General features: G+C 43.6%; 1 protein-coding gene across 1 annotated transcript in view; it reads left to right on the plus strand.

Annotated features, from left to right (window-relative positions):
* Positions 1–13,969, plus strand: part of JPH2 (junctophilin 2) — a 53,711-nt gene extending 39,742 nt beyond the window's left edge. Inside the window, exons 3-6 of the mRNA XM_012539783.3 lie at positions 6,495–6,613; positions 8,852–9,642; positions 10,970–11,066; positions 12,036–13,969. Of these exons, the coding sequence (XP_012395237.1) occupies positions 6,495–6,613; positions 8,852–9,642; positions 10,970–11,050 (991 nt within the window). The 3' untranslated portion in view covers positions 11,051–11,066; positions 12,036–13,969. The remainder of the gene's footprint in view (positions 1–6,494; positions 6,614–8,851; positions 9,643–10,969; positions 11,067–12,035) is intronic.
* Positions 13,970–15,826: the final 1,857 nt, after the last annotated feature.

Below are 15,826 nucleotides of genomic sequence, written 5' to 3' on the forward strand. Positions count from 1 at the left end.
AGTGATCCATTCCTCATACTGGGCAGTGTGGGATGGTAGAACACCAAGTCCGGCTCTCAACTCTGGCCCTAGATTGGTGGTCTCTGCCAAAATATCCTCCCTCTCTGCACCTTAATTTTCTTATCTGTAAAAAGAAGCTAATAATATTTTTCTGACTCCTTCCCAAAGTTATTGTGAGAGAAGATAAAATACTCCATAGGTGTGTGTTATTACCATCATTACTTTTTTCTAAGTGAATAGAGGACTGGACTTTCTGGAGTCTGAGTTCAAATATGGCCTCAGAAACTTTCCAGCTGTGTGACCCCGGGCAAGACACTTGACTGCTACCTGCCTCCTTTTCTTCAGCTATAGACTGAGGACCAAAGCCCCTTGCTCACAGGGTTGTTATGAGGATCCTCAGCGCAGTGTCTGGCACAGAGTAGTTATTTAATAAATGCTTATTCCCTCCTCCTTTCTATCTTACCCCATGGCCAGAATCCATAGCCCCTGACCGTTGTGGTGACATGGCTTTGCCATGAGTTAGAGGTGGCTCAGCTGGCTCTGATTTGGCTATAGAGGGAGCTGAAGTCAAGAGCCCCGGGTCTAAATCCTGGCTCAGCTATTCACTGCTACATGATTGTGGGTAAGTCATTTCATTCTCTGGGATTCAGTTTCCTCATCATCAAAATGAGGACAGTTGCCCTAAATAAGCTTTAAGGTCAGTGCTAGTTTCCAGCCCTGGGATCCTGCGCTTTCAGTGAGAGAGCCAGGTGTCCCTGAGCTATTTAAGGGAGGAAGCTCCGGTTTCAGGAGGGGAAGCTTCTGCCATACCCCGAGACAGATGAATGGTTGGGCAGGGCAAATGCCATAGATTGCGCCTGCAGTTGGGTTCAGCCGGGCTTCCCGGTGAGACAAAAGAAGCCTGCATTGTTCTAGAATCCCAGAGCTTAGGGATGAGCGAGGGAATGTGGGCACCAACTGCTGCAGAAGACCTGGGAGGAGGGGGCACCATCTTCAAGTATAGGAATGCACTCAGATGGGATAGAGGAGAAAAGCTGAACTAAAATGTAGCAATGATGCCTTCCAGGGTGTTCTGGACCTTGCTGATTCTCTTGGTGTGACCATTCTTGCTCTGTGCCCTGGAAAACAAGCAACGTCCCTACCTTAAGCATACTCACAGTCTAATGGGGGAAGGGAAATCTCAAACAGGATAGAAACAATGAAAAACAAAGAATGTTAGAAATGGGAAAGATTTTAGAACAGAATGTTAGAGCTCTAAAGGATCTGTGAAAAATATCGCATTCTATAATTGTTTGTTTTTTTTTTTTTTTGTAACTCAAAGTAGAATTCTTATGAGAATTCAATTTTTTCTCTAAAACATGGGGAAAAGATCATCAATAGAAGGAATTGCATTTCAACTATTAAGTGAATCCAGTTTTGAATCAAATTTTTCTAAAATCCTAAGGGGAGGCAATTTAATTACCATAATCATCACTATCACTACCTTCATTAGGAGCCTATCAAGAATTTAGAATTCCTCACTCTCAAAGAAGGCACAAGATTCACATGTAGAAAATAGTAGGTTAGGAGTTTTTTGTTTCTTTTCAACTCTCAGTGATGCAGAAAATGTCTGCAAATGGGGGGAAAAGAGGAAGATCTCTCTCTAAAACTAAGTGAGTGATCCTATGAAAACTATCCACGCATTCATATATTGTCCCTTGGCTGTGCCATTCTTCAAATATCTTCCCATTAAGGGAAATATCTCTATCATTCTTAAAGCCAGAAGAAATCTGTCCTGAATCTCTCATCTTGCAGGTAAGATAACTGAGGCTCCAAGAATTAAGTGACTTGCTAAGACAGAGTAGGAACCTCTTATCTCTCCCTGAGAAAAGCCCAGAGGATCAAACCACTGCCTTCCTGTCCATAACTGAGCTCTCAGTGAGGTTCGTGTGAGTTAACAATTAGGTAAATTATTGGAAAGCAGCAAGCCCAGCCCCGTATCAATCTGTTTTGTCATTTTGGGAAAGGCACCATCCTTCTCTGGGCCTCAGTTTTACCGTTTCTGACAGATGGGGCAACCCCTGACACCCATGATAAACATTCAGGGTTGGGAAGCCAGATATGTGCCTAATATAACCTCGGGTCAGAAGGGGAGGCTAGGTTAGGCCAGGCTAGGCGTCTCAAATGTGTCTCTCTCCCTCAGGGATTTCAGCTACAGGACTGTCTGCTCTCTTTCCCAGAACCACTAGCATTATTTTTAACCCTGCTGACAGGGGGGAGATAATCCCATGTGAAATCAAGAAGAGAGAGCTTCTGCTCCAGTATTAACCCTTCCTCAAGGAAGAACACCCCCCTCCAAACACAGCACTGCCCACCCCTCTCCTCAGAAGTCCTCCTACTCAGAATTATTCCCCTAATAGTGAACCAACTCTGAGAAGCCCCTATCCTAGTTTTATTTTCCCCTGGATGTTTGCAAGCCCCCTAGTAGTACCAGAGCTACCCATGGGAAAACTGTGGATGTGTGCTTAGAATAGGGTCTACATACTTCTAGGGGTAGGAAATGAGGAGAAGGAATAGTTCAGGAACCCTGGCTCTACTACTAATTCTTAATCTTTAATCTCTCTGAGCCTCAGTTTCTTCATCTGTAAAATGGGATGGCAATAATTGTGATACCTCTCAATATTATAAGGGGACAAAAACCTCAAGTTTTAGAATCTTTAGTATGCTATAGATATGTGAGTTATTTGGAAGCCATTTTATTAGCCATGTTGGGAATGTCATAGCTTGTCCGTCTTTGTATTGCCATTCTATGATTTCTTTTCCCCTTCAAGTCTTTATCTTTATCTTAAAAGGAGAGTAATTGTATAGTGTTTTCCCATTTATAAAGTTTTTTCATAATTCTTAAGTTGTTAGAAATATAAATGTTAGCATACCCATTTATTTGGAGGTAACATGATTTGCTCAAGATGTGATGGAGTGATGGAGAAAGGGTTGGTGAATGATGGGAGAGGGGCCTCCTTGCTCCCTCCCATCCTATCTCCTTTTTTTATTTTCATAACATGTACAGGGGTAATGTTTCAGCATAGACTCTTGCAAAATTTTGTGTTCTAAATTTTTTCCCCTTCCTCCACCCCCTTTCCTCGAAGGCAAGTAATCGAATATATGTTAAACATGTGCAATTCTTCTATACATATTTCTACAATTATCATGCTGCACAAGAAAAATCAGACCAAAAGGAAAAAATAAGAAAGAAAACAAAATATAAGCAAACAACAACAAAAACAGTGAAAAATACTATGTTATGATCCACAATCAGTTCTCACAGGCCTCTCTCTGGGTGTAGATGGCTCTCTTCATCACAAGGTCATTGGAACTGGCCTGAATCATCTCATTGTTGAAAAGAGCCATGTCTGTCAGAATTGCTCATCGTATAATCTTTAATCTTCTTGTTGCCATATATACAATGATCTCCTGGTTCTGCTCACTTCACTTAGCATCAGTTCATGTAAGTCTCTCCAGGCCTTTCTGAAATCATCCTACTGGTCATTTCTTACAGAACAATAATATTCCATAACACTCATATGCCATAACTTATTCAGCCATTCACCAACTGGTGGGCATCCACTCAGTTTCCAGTTCCTTGCCACTATAAAAAGGGCTGCCACAAATGTTTTTGCACATGTGAGTCCCTTTCCTCTTTGGGATCTCTTTGGGATATAAGGCCAATAGAAACACTGCTGGATCAAAGGGTATGCACAATTTGATAGCCCTTTGGGCATAGTTCCAAATTGCTCTCCAGAATGGTTGAATCAGTTCACAACTCCACTAACAATGTATTAGTGTCCCCAGTTTTCCCACATCCTCTCCAATATTCATCATTATCTTTTTCTGCCATCTTAATCAATCTAAGACGTGTACCTCAGAGTTGTTTTAATTGGCATTTCTCTAATAAATGGTGATGTACAGCACCTTTTCATATGACTAGAAATAGTTTCTTCATCTGAAAATTGTCTATTCGTATGCTTTGACCATTTATCAGTTCCATCCTATCTCCTTTGTAGAAATACAGCTTGCTTTCTTTCTCCCTCCCTTCTCCTCTCATGGAATAGTTTTCCTTTGGGTCCCAGGTGTCCAAGTATGGCAAGCAGTGGTTCAGAAATGAGACCAAATTAAAGCTGCCTATGCTTTATTCCCTTGCAGCTTGACACTCCTCTAGGTGCAGCTGAAACCTAAATCTACATGGAAGGATTGTACAATCTATTTACTGCTGCTCTCCTTCTTTGTATTAATAGCTTTGAGCCTTCATAGTGGCTCTTACTGATCAAACCTTTCATCTCCCCACAGCAAGGATTCTTAACCTCCTTTGTGTCATGGACCCCTTTGGCACTAATCAAATATAAATTAAAAATAAAAAGGTCATTTTGAGGAGGACAGAATGAAAGGAAAGAGAATAAATGGAGGGGAAATACAGTTAGCAATAGTAATTGTAAAAAGAATTTTGAAGCAAGTTTCTCTAATAAGGCTTCATTTCTCAAATGTGGAGGGAACTGAGTCAAATTAAAAAAAAATAAGAGCCATGTCTCAATTGACAAATGATCAAAAAATAGAATGTTCCAAGGGCTATAAATTCATGCATATCCTTTGACCTAACAACATCTGCTACTAGTCATGAATACCAAAAGAGATTCAAAATAAAAAGAAAAGAAAAATTACCTATATGAATAAAAATGTTCATAGCAACTCTTTTTTTCAGGGCACAAAAATTGGAAATTGAAAGAATGTCCATCAATTGGGTAATGGCTCAATAAACTGTGGTATATGTTTGTGATGAAATATTGTTGCTTTATGGGAAATGATGAGCAGGATGTTCTCAGGGAAAAAAACACTTGGAAAGTCCTCCATGAACTTAAACAAAGTGAAATGTACTATATACAAAGAAATAGCAAGGCTCTGGGATGACCAACTATAGAAGATTTTGCTATTCTCAATAGTCCATGACTACTCTAAAGGACTTATGATGAAAAATCCTATCCATACCCAGAGAAGGAACTGTTTGTGTCTGAATACAGATTGATGCGTTCTCTCTATTTTTTTCTTTTTTTTTAAACTTAATTTTCTTGAGGGTTTTTATTTTCATGAGGGTGGGAGATTATGTTTTCTTTCACAATTTGACCTTTATGGAAATGTCTTGTGTAACTTCATTTGTGGTTTCTTAATTGTGGGTGGGAATAAGGGACAGAACCTAGAACTCAAAAATTTAAAAAACAAATGTAAAAAAATTGTTTTGAGTATAACTGGGGAAAACATTAAATAAAGAAATAAATAAAATTTTAAAAGAAAAGAAAACAAGCATATATAATAATAGAAGATATTTTATTCAAAAAACAAAGAAAAAAAAAAAGCTCAGAGATCCCAGATTAAGAACCCTTGGCTAGAGTCAGAATTGCATTCTATCTTATCCTTTCTTTGTGTATAAGTTGCTTTGAGTTTCTGGTGGCCAAAAGAGTTTTATAGTAATTAAATGAGACCTAAGTTGAGTACAACTGATAAGAAAAAGACAAGCTAGCCAGGGGGCTAAGGGGAAATGGGGAAGAAGGCTTCACTAGGTCATACTTTGGACCAGCTTTCCTTGCTCCAGAGCTAGGTATCTCTGGCACGCTTATGTACTTGGGTACAGCATGAGGTCAGTCCAAATCTTCTGATGGACTCATATACCTTATCTCTTTTTTAATTAAAGCTTTTTATTTACAAATCATATGCATGGGTAATTTTTCAACATTGACCCTTGCAAAATCTTGAATTCCAAATTTTTCCCTCCTTCCCCCCAACCCAGATGGCAGGTAGTCCAATACATATTAAATCCAATATATGTATACATATTTATAAGTTAACTTGCTGCACAAGAAAAATTGGATCAAGAAGGAAAAAAAATGCAAGCAAACAACAACAGAAAGAGTGAAAACACTATGTTGTGATCTACACTTAGTTCACACAGTCCTCTCTCTGTAGATGGGCTTTCTTCATCACAAAATTATTGGAACTGATCTCACTCATTGTTGGAAAGAGCCATACCCATCAGAACTGATCATCCTATCATCTTGTTGTTGCCATCACACTTTATCTCTTGGCAGTTATTTGCCTCTATGATTTCCTCTTGAAGTTTTTCTTCCTACAGTGTCCTGGTTTACTGGCATCTTTTATACATATTTTTTTTCCAATAGTGAGGTGGGGGTGGGAGATTGAGATAAATGAGGGTCAAAGTTGGCCTTTCTGGAGTCAGTTCTTCCTCCAAGTCTCTACACCAAAGGCAGGTTACAAATCCGTGCATTAAATGTATTTCAAAGTGAGCATGTGTGTGCAGATCCATATCTCTGTAAATACTCATGCATGAACATGTGAATACCCATCCCAGGGAATTACCCTAACTGGACAGGAACCTCACTCCGGGATCAATCATACACTGTATGGAAGTACACTGGAGAGACCTTGAGCTCTTCTGCTTCTTGTTTCCCCAGGACAAGTCATGCCAAGGCCAAGGCAGATGGAGCAGAGCAGGCTGCCCAGGCAGCCAACAATGAGTCCAGCATTGCACGGACCCTGGCCAGGGAGCTGTCTCCAGACTTCTACCAGCCAGGTAGGGCACAACATGGTGGGAATAGAAAGAGGTCTTTGGCTTGGGCTGGCATAGAGAAGGGAGGAAGGGAGAGAGGAAGATTTCAGGACTTTGGAGTGCTAAGTCCTCTCTACTGTCTCCTAACCAATCAATCACCAACTATCATAAGAACAACTCACTTTTTCAGAAGACTGGAGAGTTTGATGCTTTCATATTCATCATCTTATCTAATCCTCATGACAATCCTGGGAGACAGGTAGAGCAGGTATTATAATTCCCGTTTTACAGGGGTCACTGGGTTCCTTGCAGCAGGAAAAGGACCCCAAACCAGATCTTCTGACTCATAATCCAAGGCTCTCTCCACTCTATAAAACTTCCTCTATATGTAGAAAATGTAGAATTTGGATCAGATCTTGAAGGATGGGTAGGATTTCTATTTAGAGTACTTAGTCCTCTCTCTCTCTCTCTCTTTTTTAGGATTCCCTTTACAAATTTAGTTTAAATCCAACCTCAGACACTTAACTAATTGTATGACCTTGGACAAGTCACTTAATTCTGAGTGCCTCCCCAAAAGGGAGATATAATATTTATCCTATGAAGGCTTTGGAAAATGTGCTTTATAAAATTTTAAATAAAACACTATGTAATATGAAGTTATTATAATAAATTTTATACTCATTTTTTTTCTTCTTTGTCAATGGAACTCTCATAGAAATGGTTCCAGGATAAGTTACTGTCATCCTAGTGGGAATAGAAATAAGAATGTCAGACCTGTGATACCACTGGTAGAAAGGTGTTGAGCAAACTCAAATGCAAATGGAGACCTGCAGTCTTGTAGTGACTCAGAAAACCACAAATTAACATTATCTTTGTTGCATAGATATTTGTTGCATGGTATTTCAATTTATTTGTTAAACATTTCCCAAAGGGATTTGTATCTTTTTCCAGTTGCACTTGGGAGTTTTATAAGCTTTGATTTGGATGATCTTGGTAGAGAACTTCTGGGTAGAGAGATCTTAACAATGCAGATTGACATTTTCTCTACCACTTAAGAGTTTTAAAGAGTTGACTAGACCACTGAGGAGTTAAATGATTTGTCCAGTATCACAGAGCAGAGGTAAGGTAACACTTGAATCTAGGTCATCCCCTGGACCCAAGACCAACTCTCAACCCATTAATAATTGCCTCTTGCTATCCTGAAATTCTTGTTTTATATTTAATGTTATGTGGGTAATTGTTGTGTGGGTGGATAAAATAATTACTTTTTACAGCTAAGTGGAACAGTGGAAAGAATGCTGATCCTGGCTTACTGGCTGTGTAATCCTGAGCAAGTCACTTGATCCTGCTTGCCTCAGTTTTCCCATTTGTAAAAAGAAGGAATTGGCAAATCATCCCTCCAGTATCTTTGTCAAGAACCCGAATGGTCATGAAGACTAGAATATGACGGAAGTGAATGAATTATAACATCATAGAATAAAAGCATCAGGATGTAAGCTCATCCTTTGTGTAAGAATCACTGAAAATATACTCAGTCCCACGCCAATAGCAGATAGGACAAGAAGGAAAATAGGCATCTCACACCATTTCCAAAATATTTTGATCTTCTCTGCTAAATCTCTATATTTCATTCGTAGATTATAAATCAATTATTTGGTATGTTGATATTTATTTTTAAATGTGTCTGAAATTTCTTTGTATCTGTCATTCTTCTCATATGATATACTCAAGTAGAAATGATCTTGGCATAAGTCACTATCCTTTGCTATTGTTAAGTTAGTTTTCAGTCCTGTCCAATTCTTTGTAACCCCACGGGGATTTTCTGGGCAAAGATGAGGAAACTGAGGCGAACAGGATGAAAATGACTTGTCCAGGGTCGCACAGTATCTGAGGCTAGATTTGAACTCTAGAATGTGAGTCTTCCTGACTCTAAGCCCAGTTTTTTATCCACTGTATTATTAGCTATTTGGTATATAGTTCTAGCAAGCTGCTAGTACATAATTCTGCCATCAAATTAGGTCTTTCTAGTATTTGGTAGGTACCAAATTTTTGCAAGCTGCAGTCCCATGATGCACTGGGGTGCATTTTCCCCATAATTTTTACTGGGGGTTTTTTCCACATAATTTGCATCAGTCACTAAATCCTAGGCTTTCTCTAATATCTGCTGGCAGTGACTTGGTCCTATATCAGTATCTTCATTTCTGTAAATGAGCTAGAACAACTCAGCCATGTGTTTATTATTATCATTATTATTCTCCCTAGGCCCTGAGTACCAGAAACGCAGGTTGCTCCAGGAGATCATAGAGAATGCTGAAAGTGTTATGGAGAATGAAGGCCGAGGAGAGGCCCCAGGCATCCAGGAGCCCCCTCCAGAGAGCCCCCAGCTGCATGAACGAGAGGCTTCCCTCCAGGGGGGCGGCAGTCCAGCTCGCACCCCATCTCCCAACCTTGCAGGGACACCTCCAGAGGCTAAGCGGCCCAGGCCCGGAACACAGAAGGACGGCTTCCTGAGTCCAGGGGACTGGAATGGAGAGCAGAGCCGAGAAGGCAGTCGTCCAGTGACTCCATCTGACGTGGGGGAAAGAAGTAGCAGGAACCCCACCAGAGCGCCTAGCGACCACATGGAGATCCAGCCTCTGCAGCCGCCGCCCGTGCATCCAGTTGGGGAGCCAGAAGTAGCGCTCTACCAGGGGTACCACAGCTACGCTGTCCGCACCTCGCCCCCTGTCCCGCCGCCTTTTGACGAGGATGAGGCTGATGGCGCAGCCCCCACCACACCTGTGACGCCCCCAGCCTCCCCAGTGTTCAAGCCTGACCTCCAGACTGAGGAGGCCCTCCCAGCAGCCACCGCACCCCCAAAGCCAGAGCTGAAAGCCAGAGCCCCCAAAACTGAGGCAAAGCACCCGCCTTCTCCCATCAAGTCAGACACCACAAGCCACCCAAAGCCCATTAGAAAAACAGAGGCCCGAGGATCGTCCAAGGCTGGGGCCAAAAAGAAGGGCCGGCGAGAAGTGGCGGCAGTGGCCTTAGAAGCCGAGGTGGACTTGGAGGAGGTAATGCTGGCTGGGCTGGGCTGAGCTGGAGCCATCTTCCCTGTGTGGAAAAGATGGCGTCCCCAGAACTGGGCAATTTAGAGCTTGGAATCCATCCGCTCAGCTCCTCTCAGTTTATGAATAAAGAAACTGAGCTCTAGAGAGGGGAAACTCACTGTCTAAAATCCCTCAGGAAGTGGTAGGCACAAGCCCAGAGTGTCTGATTCAAACCCAGTGTTCTCGTCACCATACAGTGGGCAGCCCAGCAATGGACAGCCCAAGGGCTGACAGAGGGGAGGGAAAAGTGCTTCCCGACCCACCCTCCCGTCCTGGAGAAAAAGGGCTGGATGTGGTAACACAGAAGTCTGAGTCTCCTTCACGGGCAGAGACACCAGAGTGAAGTGCCCGAGACTTCTGCTTAATTCGCTTCCCTGATGGCATAGTCCTCTTTGAGAGAACCTCATCCATAGGGATGACATTTCTCACCCCTCAAAGGATGCTGTTATTTGTCCTTGGTTCTCAAAAAGGACCGTGTTATCAGGAAGGGAAAGCCATGACCTGCAAGTGAATTGGATTGAAGCCAGAGAAGACTGGGCAAGGTCCCCTGCTCACTTTCCCTCCAGGACCACCTGGGTACAGTGGCCAGATAGAGATCAGGAGGACTGGAGACCTGGGGCTTTTTAAGCTAAGTTTTCAATAGGTCTCAGTTTGACTGAGGCTGCGCCCACTAGTAAGGCTAGGGAAGAAATGAGAATGTCCTCTTTTGTCTAGTCAGAAAATAATCAGTCTGGGAGGGAAGACCTTGGCCTAAACAGAAACAAGTGCTATTTACATTTACTCTGAGCCAATCTGAGCCCAAACAATGATCAAGTAGGGCTTGGCCTGGGATCCACTGTTGGCCAAGAGTGATTTGGGTTAAAAGAAATCTAGTCTGTAAACCCCAAGATACCTTGCAAAGTTTCAGCGACCAAAACTTATATTTCTTTGGATAGTGAAAGGTATAATACCCTATGTGGACAGAGAGAGATGAGGGGAAGGAGGGAGAGAAGAAGGGAAAGAAAGGAAGACAAAGAGGAAGAAGGGAGGGAGGAAGGAAGGAAGGAAAAAGAGAAAAAAGAGAGAGACAGAGAGAGACAAAGGAAGGGAGGAAAGAATCAGTTGGATCCCCAGTGGGACAGCACTACCATTCACAGGTTGTTGTTTGTCCTCTTTCTGAAAGAAGACAAAGATATAGATTAGGACAATTAGAGATGGCTTTGGATACCTGGGCTTTTTGAGCTAGGTGGTGCAATGGATAGAGCATCATACTCTGGTCTCTAGACCTCTTCCTTGCTCTTTTCCCCTACAGGCTCCCAACACTGTCCTTATCTGCATGGTGATTCTTCTGAACATCGGCTTGGCCATCCTCTTTGTGCATTTTCTGACCTGACATGACCTTGGCTCAGGTGAGGTTAGGTGGGGAAGATGCAGGGCCAGCTTCCTCCTCCTACCAGGGTGGGAGGGGATGAAGGTAAGGAGTCAAAGGCAAGGTCAAAGGAGTGAGCATACTGCCCAAATTATACATCCACCTTCAGCTGCTTTCCTGTGGAAAGCCTCTTCCCCTCTGTTTCCCAAGTCACTCTGCCCCGGGACCATCGTACCCGTGAGATGCTTAGAAACAAGCAGAAGGTGGGAGAGTGATGTTGCCCGGAACTTTAACAGGAGACTTTGCTAGAATTGTTCTGGACATGAGAAGGATTTATCACTGGTCCCATAATAGTATGGGCTGATCTTTATCCCTGTAGCCAGGGCTTCAATTACGAGACAAACCCTCCTATCGGACCTTCTTCCCTGAGTTGAGGAGTCTAACCTGCATGCAAGAATGTTGGGGAGTCTCCCCATAAATATTCTGCCTTTACAGCCTCTCCCTGAATATTCTCCCCTGTGGAAGCTCTAGGGCCCCAGATATTCTCTCTGGATATTCTGCCCTCTGGTCTAAGCCTTCAAAACACTGCTCCCTGAGCCAAACCACCTAAAACATCTCCTTGTGGCCTGATCCTTCAAACACTTTTTGAACAGACACTACCCTCTGACCTAAGCCCCCAGATTTCTTTAAAGTTTAATGGTTAAGTCAATGGTTTAATCTCTCAAACACTGGCTACAGAAACTATATCCTAAGCCACTTGGAAATTGCTCTGGGGCCTTAATCTCCAGACAGCCTCCCTGTGAACAAAATTCTCTAGAGACTACCCCAAAGCCTTCTCTTTGACATTCTCCCCCAGTACTGCCTCCTTACCTGGTACCCAGACACTCCCAAGATTCTTCTCATGGTCTGGCCTCTTAGGGAGAGGTGTCCCTTCTTGCTCTGTAGTGGTCACTCAGCTTGTTCCTCTGTGATGACTCTTGCTAATTGTTTTTTTTTTTTCTGGCTCCAGGAGTTCCCACCCATGCAAAATTTTGATCTCTTTGCATTGACTGGATGCAACCGCAGCTGTGGAGAGACGCAGAGGGCAAGATACTGGACCCAGGAACTGATTGCAGGCTTTCCAGCTGTGGCAGCCCCAGCCCTGAAAGAAAACTGCCCTGTGTTCCGTTTAGCTTCCCTGATCGCAATTCAGCTTGGTCCCTCCCGATCTGGGATGAGGAGGGACCTTCCCTCTCCAAGCCTTCTGTGACCCTGAGGATGGCATCACCTACATGAGTGTTTGTGGCTGCACCTGCATGCGTGCCCAGAGAAGGGGACCAGTAAACCCCTTCACTCTTCCCACTTGTCTGGCTGCTGGCTGAGGCGTCTCAGGGAACACCTCCGGTACAATGGAATCACTCTCCCCAACCTTTACCCAAGCCTTACTTTCCCAAAGCAGCGATTTGGTTCCACTCTCCCAGGCTGCTGAGATTAGCCAGCCCAAGCTCTCTTGGAGGATTCCTCTAGAAATTCAAAGAGCTGGTTAAGGGAGCTCTGACTCACATGGCCAGAAGCAGCCAGGAAGGAGGGTGGTATGAAGGGAATGGAAGCATTGGAGAGGCCCTCGCTCTCCTTTGTGGCAGGTGGATATCTAGGGCAGGGAGGGGGAAAGCTGCCCTGGCTCAGGCTTGCCTCTCCCCTCTTTCTGCTTCTGGTTAACATGCAAAGCAAGATGATGGCAGCTTAAACCCAGCCTCCCTACACTCTCCCCCCCAAAAAGGAACAGGAACAAAACCATCCAGTGCAGCTGCCTGAGACCCAAGGCCATGGGGAACACCACTTTGAGTGGATGAGCCTTTCCTGACCCCCTGATGCAAAGGGGCTCCTGCTGTGGCAGAGGCAAGCCATCCCATGGAGTTTTGTTGGGATGGGAGGCTGGGGGCTTGGAGATCACTGTTTATGCTTGAAGATGACTTTTGGCTTGGCTGGTAGAGGATGGCACTTGCATGCACCTACATTGAAGGCAGTTTTGTCAGTGGTGGGTCTCCCAGGATGTGCCCCTCTGCTGTGGAGAGGGATGGGTAAAAAAGCTCCAAAGGTGAGCTAGAAGGAAACCTGAAGGGAAGGAGTTCAGATCAGTGCCTGTCCCCGATGCCCTGGCCCAAGATAAAACAGATAAAAAAGATAAAAGATAAAAGCAGACAAGAAATGGGGCTTGGAGGAAACAGGAAGGTTATAGGAGTCCACAGTAAGGCAGTGACACGACTGGCTTCTTTCTTGGATTGTTTTCTTTTTTTGGTCCTTGGTTTTTTAAAGTTTTCTAAGCTCCCCACTTGGTCCTATGTGAGGAAGACTATCTCCCAGGCCCCATCATAAAGAGGGACTATAGAGAAGGTTTGGGGTGAAAAATGCTCCTCCTCTCCTTTCCTTTCTTCCCACACCCCACCCCGCCTCCATCCTGTGCTTGCCCAAAACCTCTGAAATTGGGATGGAGATGGGCATAGAGGTGGAGGTGGCGGTGAGGAACACTGTGCTTTCTCTACAATCTCTTTTCTCTAAATACTCCTGAGCCTTGTTCCTGGACCTTGGGATCTTGAGAACAATTGTCCACTTTGCCAAGGTCCAGATCCCAGCTGCCCTTTATTTTGGTCTAAATCTCAGCTCTGATTTCTATGCAGGGAGGTCAGAGGCACCTACCTTTTTGCTACAGGCTGCAATGGGGTGCCCAGTCTGGTTTCTGTGTGATGGTGGGAATTGACCTTTCAGAGGAAGTGCCTAAAAGTACCTGCTACCTCAGCCCAGAGGACTTCAATCCCCAGGACTGGCCATGAGCTTTTTAGGCCTCCTCTGGTCCTGTCTGGGGCCAGAGGATGAGGGCAGGGAGGTACCTATATGCTATGTCTGACCTATCTATCTTTTTGCTATATTCTGTGCGATAATAAAGTTACCTGCTCACTGTCCTGAGCTGAAGCCTATGTTTTGGTTTTATATTTGGGCCAAATTTTTCTCTCAGCTAAGGGGGATGGAGGGGAGGGAAAAGAAGTGTGGAATATTCAGGAATATCCCCTGATTGTGAGATTTGGTGAGGAGGGAGCTTTAAGGCAGGGGGTTGGACTAGATGACCTTTGGAAGTGTCATCCTTCCCTGGGATCCTGGACTTAACTCTACATCACTTTACAGAATTTGTGAGCCAGGGAAAAATGCTTATGTTTTGGGATCCATCTCGCTCTTTCTCCTCATTACTGTTTCCCTTACTTTCCCTCTAAGAGATGAGGTGCTGGTGAATGGATCAAGTTTCTCCCCTTCCCAAACTATTTTTATTTTCATAGTGCATATGTGAGAGAAGGGATTGAGGACAAGTGGAGAAGTGGTAACATAAGAGCATAGTTTTTAGAGATAAAAAGGGTTTTGCAATCCCTTCATTTTTAAGTAGGAAAAAGCTAAGAGTTTGAAAGGGGAAAAAAGACACCCAAAGTCACTTAGTAAGTGGTAGAGCTGGGATTTGAACATGGGTCTCCTAATTTCAAATCCAGTGTTTATAGAATCTCAAAAGAAAAGAAAATTTTGGACATGTTAGAAGCACCCAGAAAAATGTTTCAGGGAGGACGGTCCAGTGTCCAGTAGATTGTGTGTGTCAGGCCGGTCCTGTCCCAGAGGAGGAGAAGGAGGGCTTAGTGATTTTGAGGGGGCTTCAGTCTAAGAGAGTCCTGAAAATACAGTATGAGTGTGCTGGAGAGAGGTGTGCTAGAAAATATTTAACAACCAATTTCCCCCCAAAATGTATGCATAATACTCTTTTAAGTTTAATCTGCCTTATTAACATTCTTTTCATGACTTTCTCAAATCTACACAGCCAACAAAATAATAAAAGCAAGCTATGATTTGTAGGATTTGCTGATTTCAAAGGTGCAAATGCTCATAGTGAAAATTTAATAGGCTCTTGTAAGAACAAATTCCTATACACCCACTGGGTGAGGAGCAAGAAAATTGTTAGAAATAGGAGTTTCTTTAGTCAGGTAGGCCAAGGCTTAACCATCAAGCGGTCACAAGATGTCATTATGGACAAATCACTTAGGGGCAGCTAAGTGGCACAGTGGATAGATGGCTGGGCCTGAAGTCAGGAAGATCTGAGTTCAAATTTAGATCCAGACACTTACTAGCTGTGAGTCACTTAACTCCAATTGCCTTGCCAAAAATAAATAAGGAAATAAATAAATAAGAATGCTAACATTTTTCAATTAAGTTAAATTTTAAAAATTAAATTAAATTGGGGCAGCTAGGTAGAGCTGGATAGAGTGGATAGAGCCCCATCCCTGAAGTCAGGAGGACCTGATTTCAAATGTGTCCTCAAGACACTTAACACTGTCTGGCTGTGTGACCCTGGGCAAGTCACTTAACCCCAACTGCCTCAGCAAAAAAAAAAAAAAAAAAAAAAGTTAAATTAAGATGCTAGCATAGGGTGTAGAAGGTGGATAAGGAAAAGAAGAGAAAAGGGGTCAAGGACCTCAATCTCCATCTTCTCTGGCAGCTTTTAGCTCTGCACAGTGGGGAGACTTTACGCTTGATTCCTTGTGAGACTTGGGAAAGTGTCAGATCCTCCCTTTCCTCTTCTCTGAAATAAAGAGGCTGGGCAGAAGGTCCTTCCGAAGCAAGGAGAAGCTTTCAGACTTGGTGAAGGCGGAGGCTGTGAAAGGAAGATCCTTCCCAGACTCTGCTCCAGCTGCTCTCTGGGAAGTTTTCTGAGCTCCCTATCTGGAGCCCAGAGGGATGAGAGTGATGTGAGGGGGCCCCCTGCTGGGAATCATGATGCTCCAGAGCGCC

This window comes from Sarcophilus harrisii, chromosome 2, assembly GCF_902635505.1.
Source record: "Sarcophilus harrisii chromosome 2, mSarHar1.11, whole genome shotgun sequence".
Taxonomy (NCBI): Eukaryota; Metazoa; Chordata; class Mammalia; order Dasyuromorphia; family Dasyuridae; genus Sarcophilus; species Sarcophilus harrisii.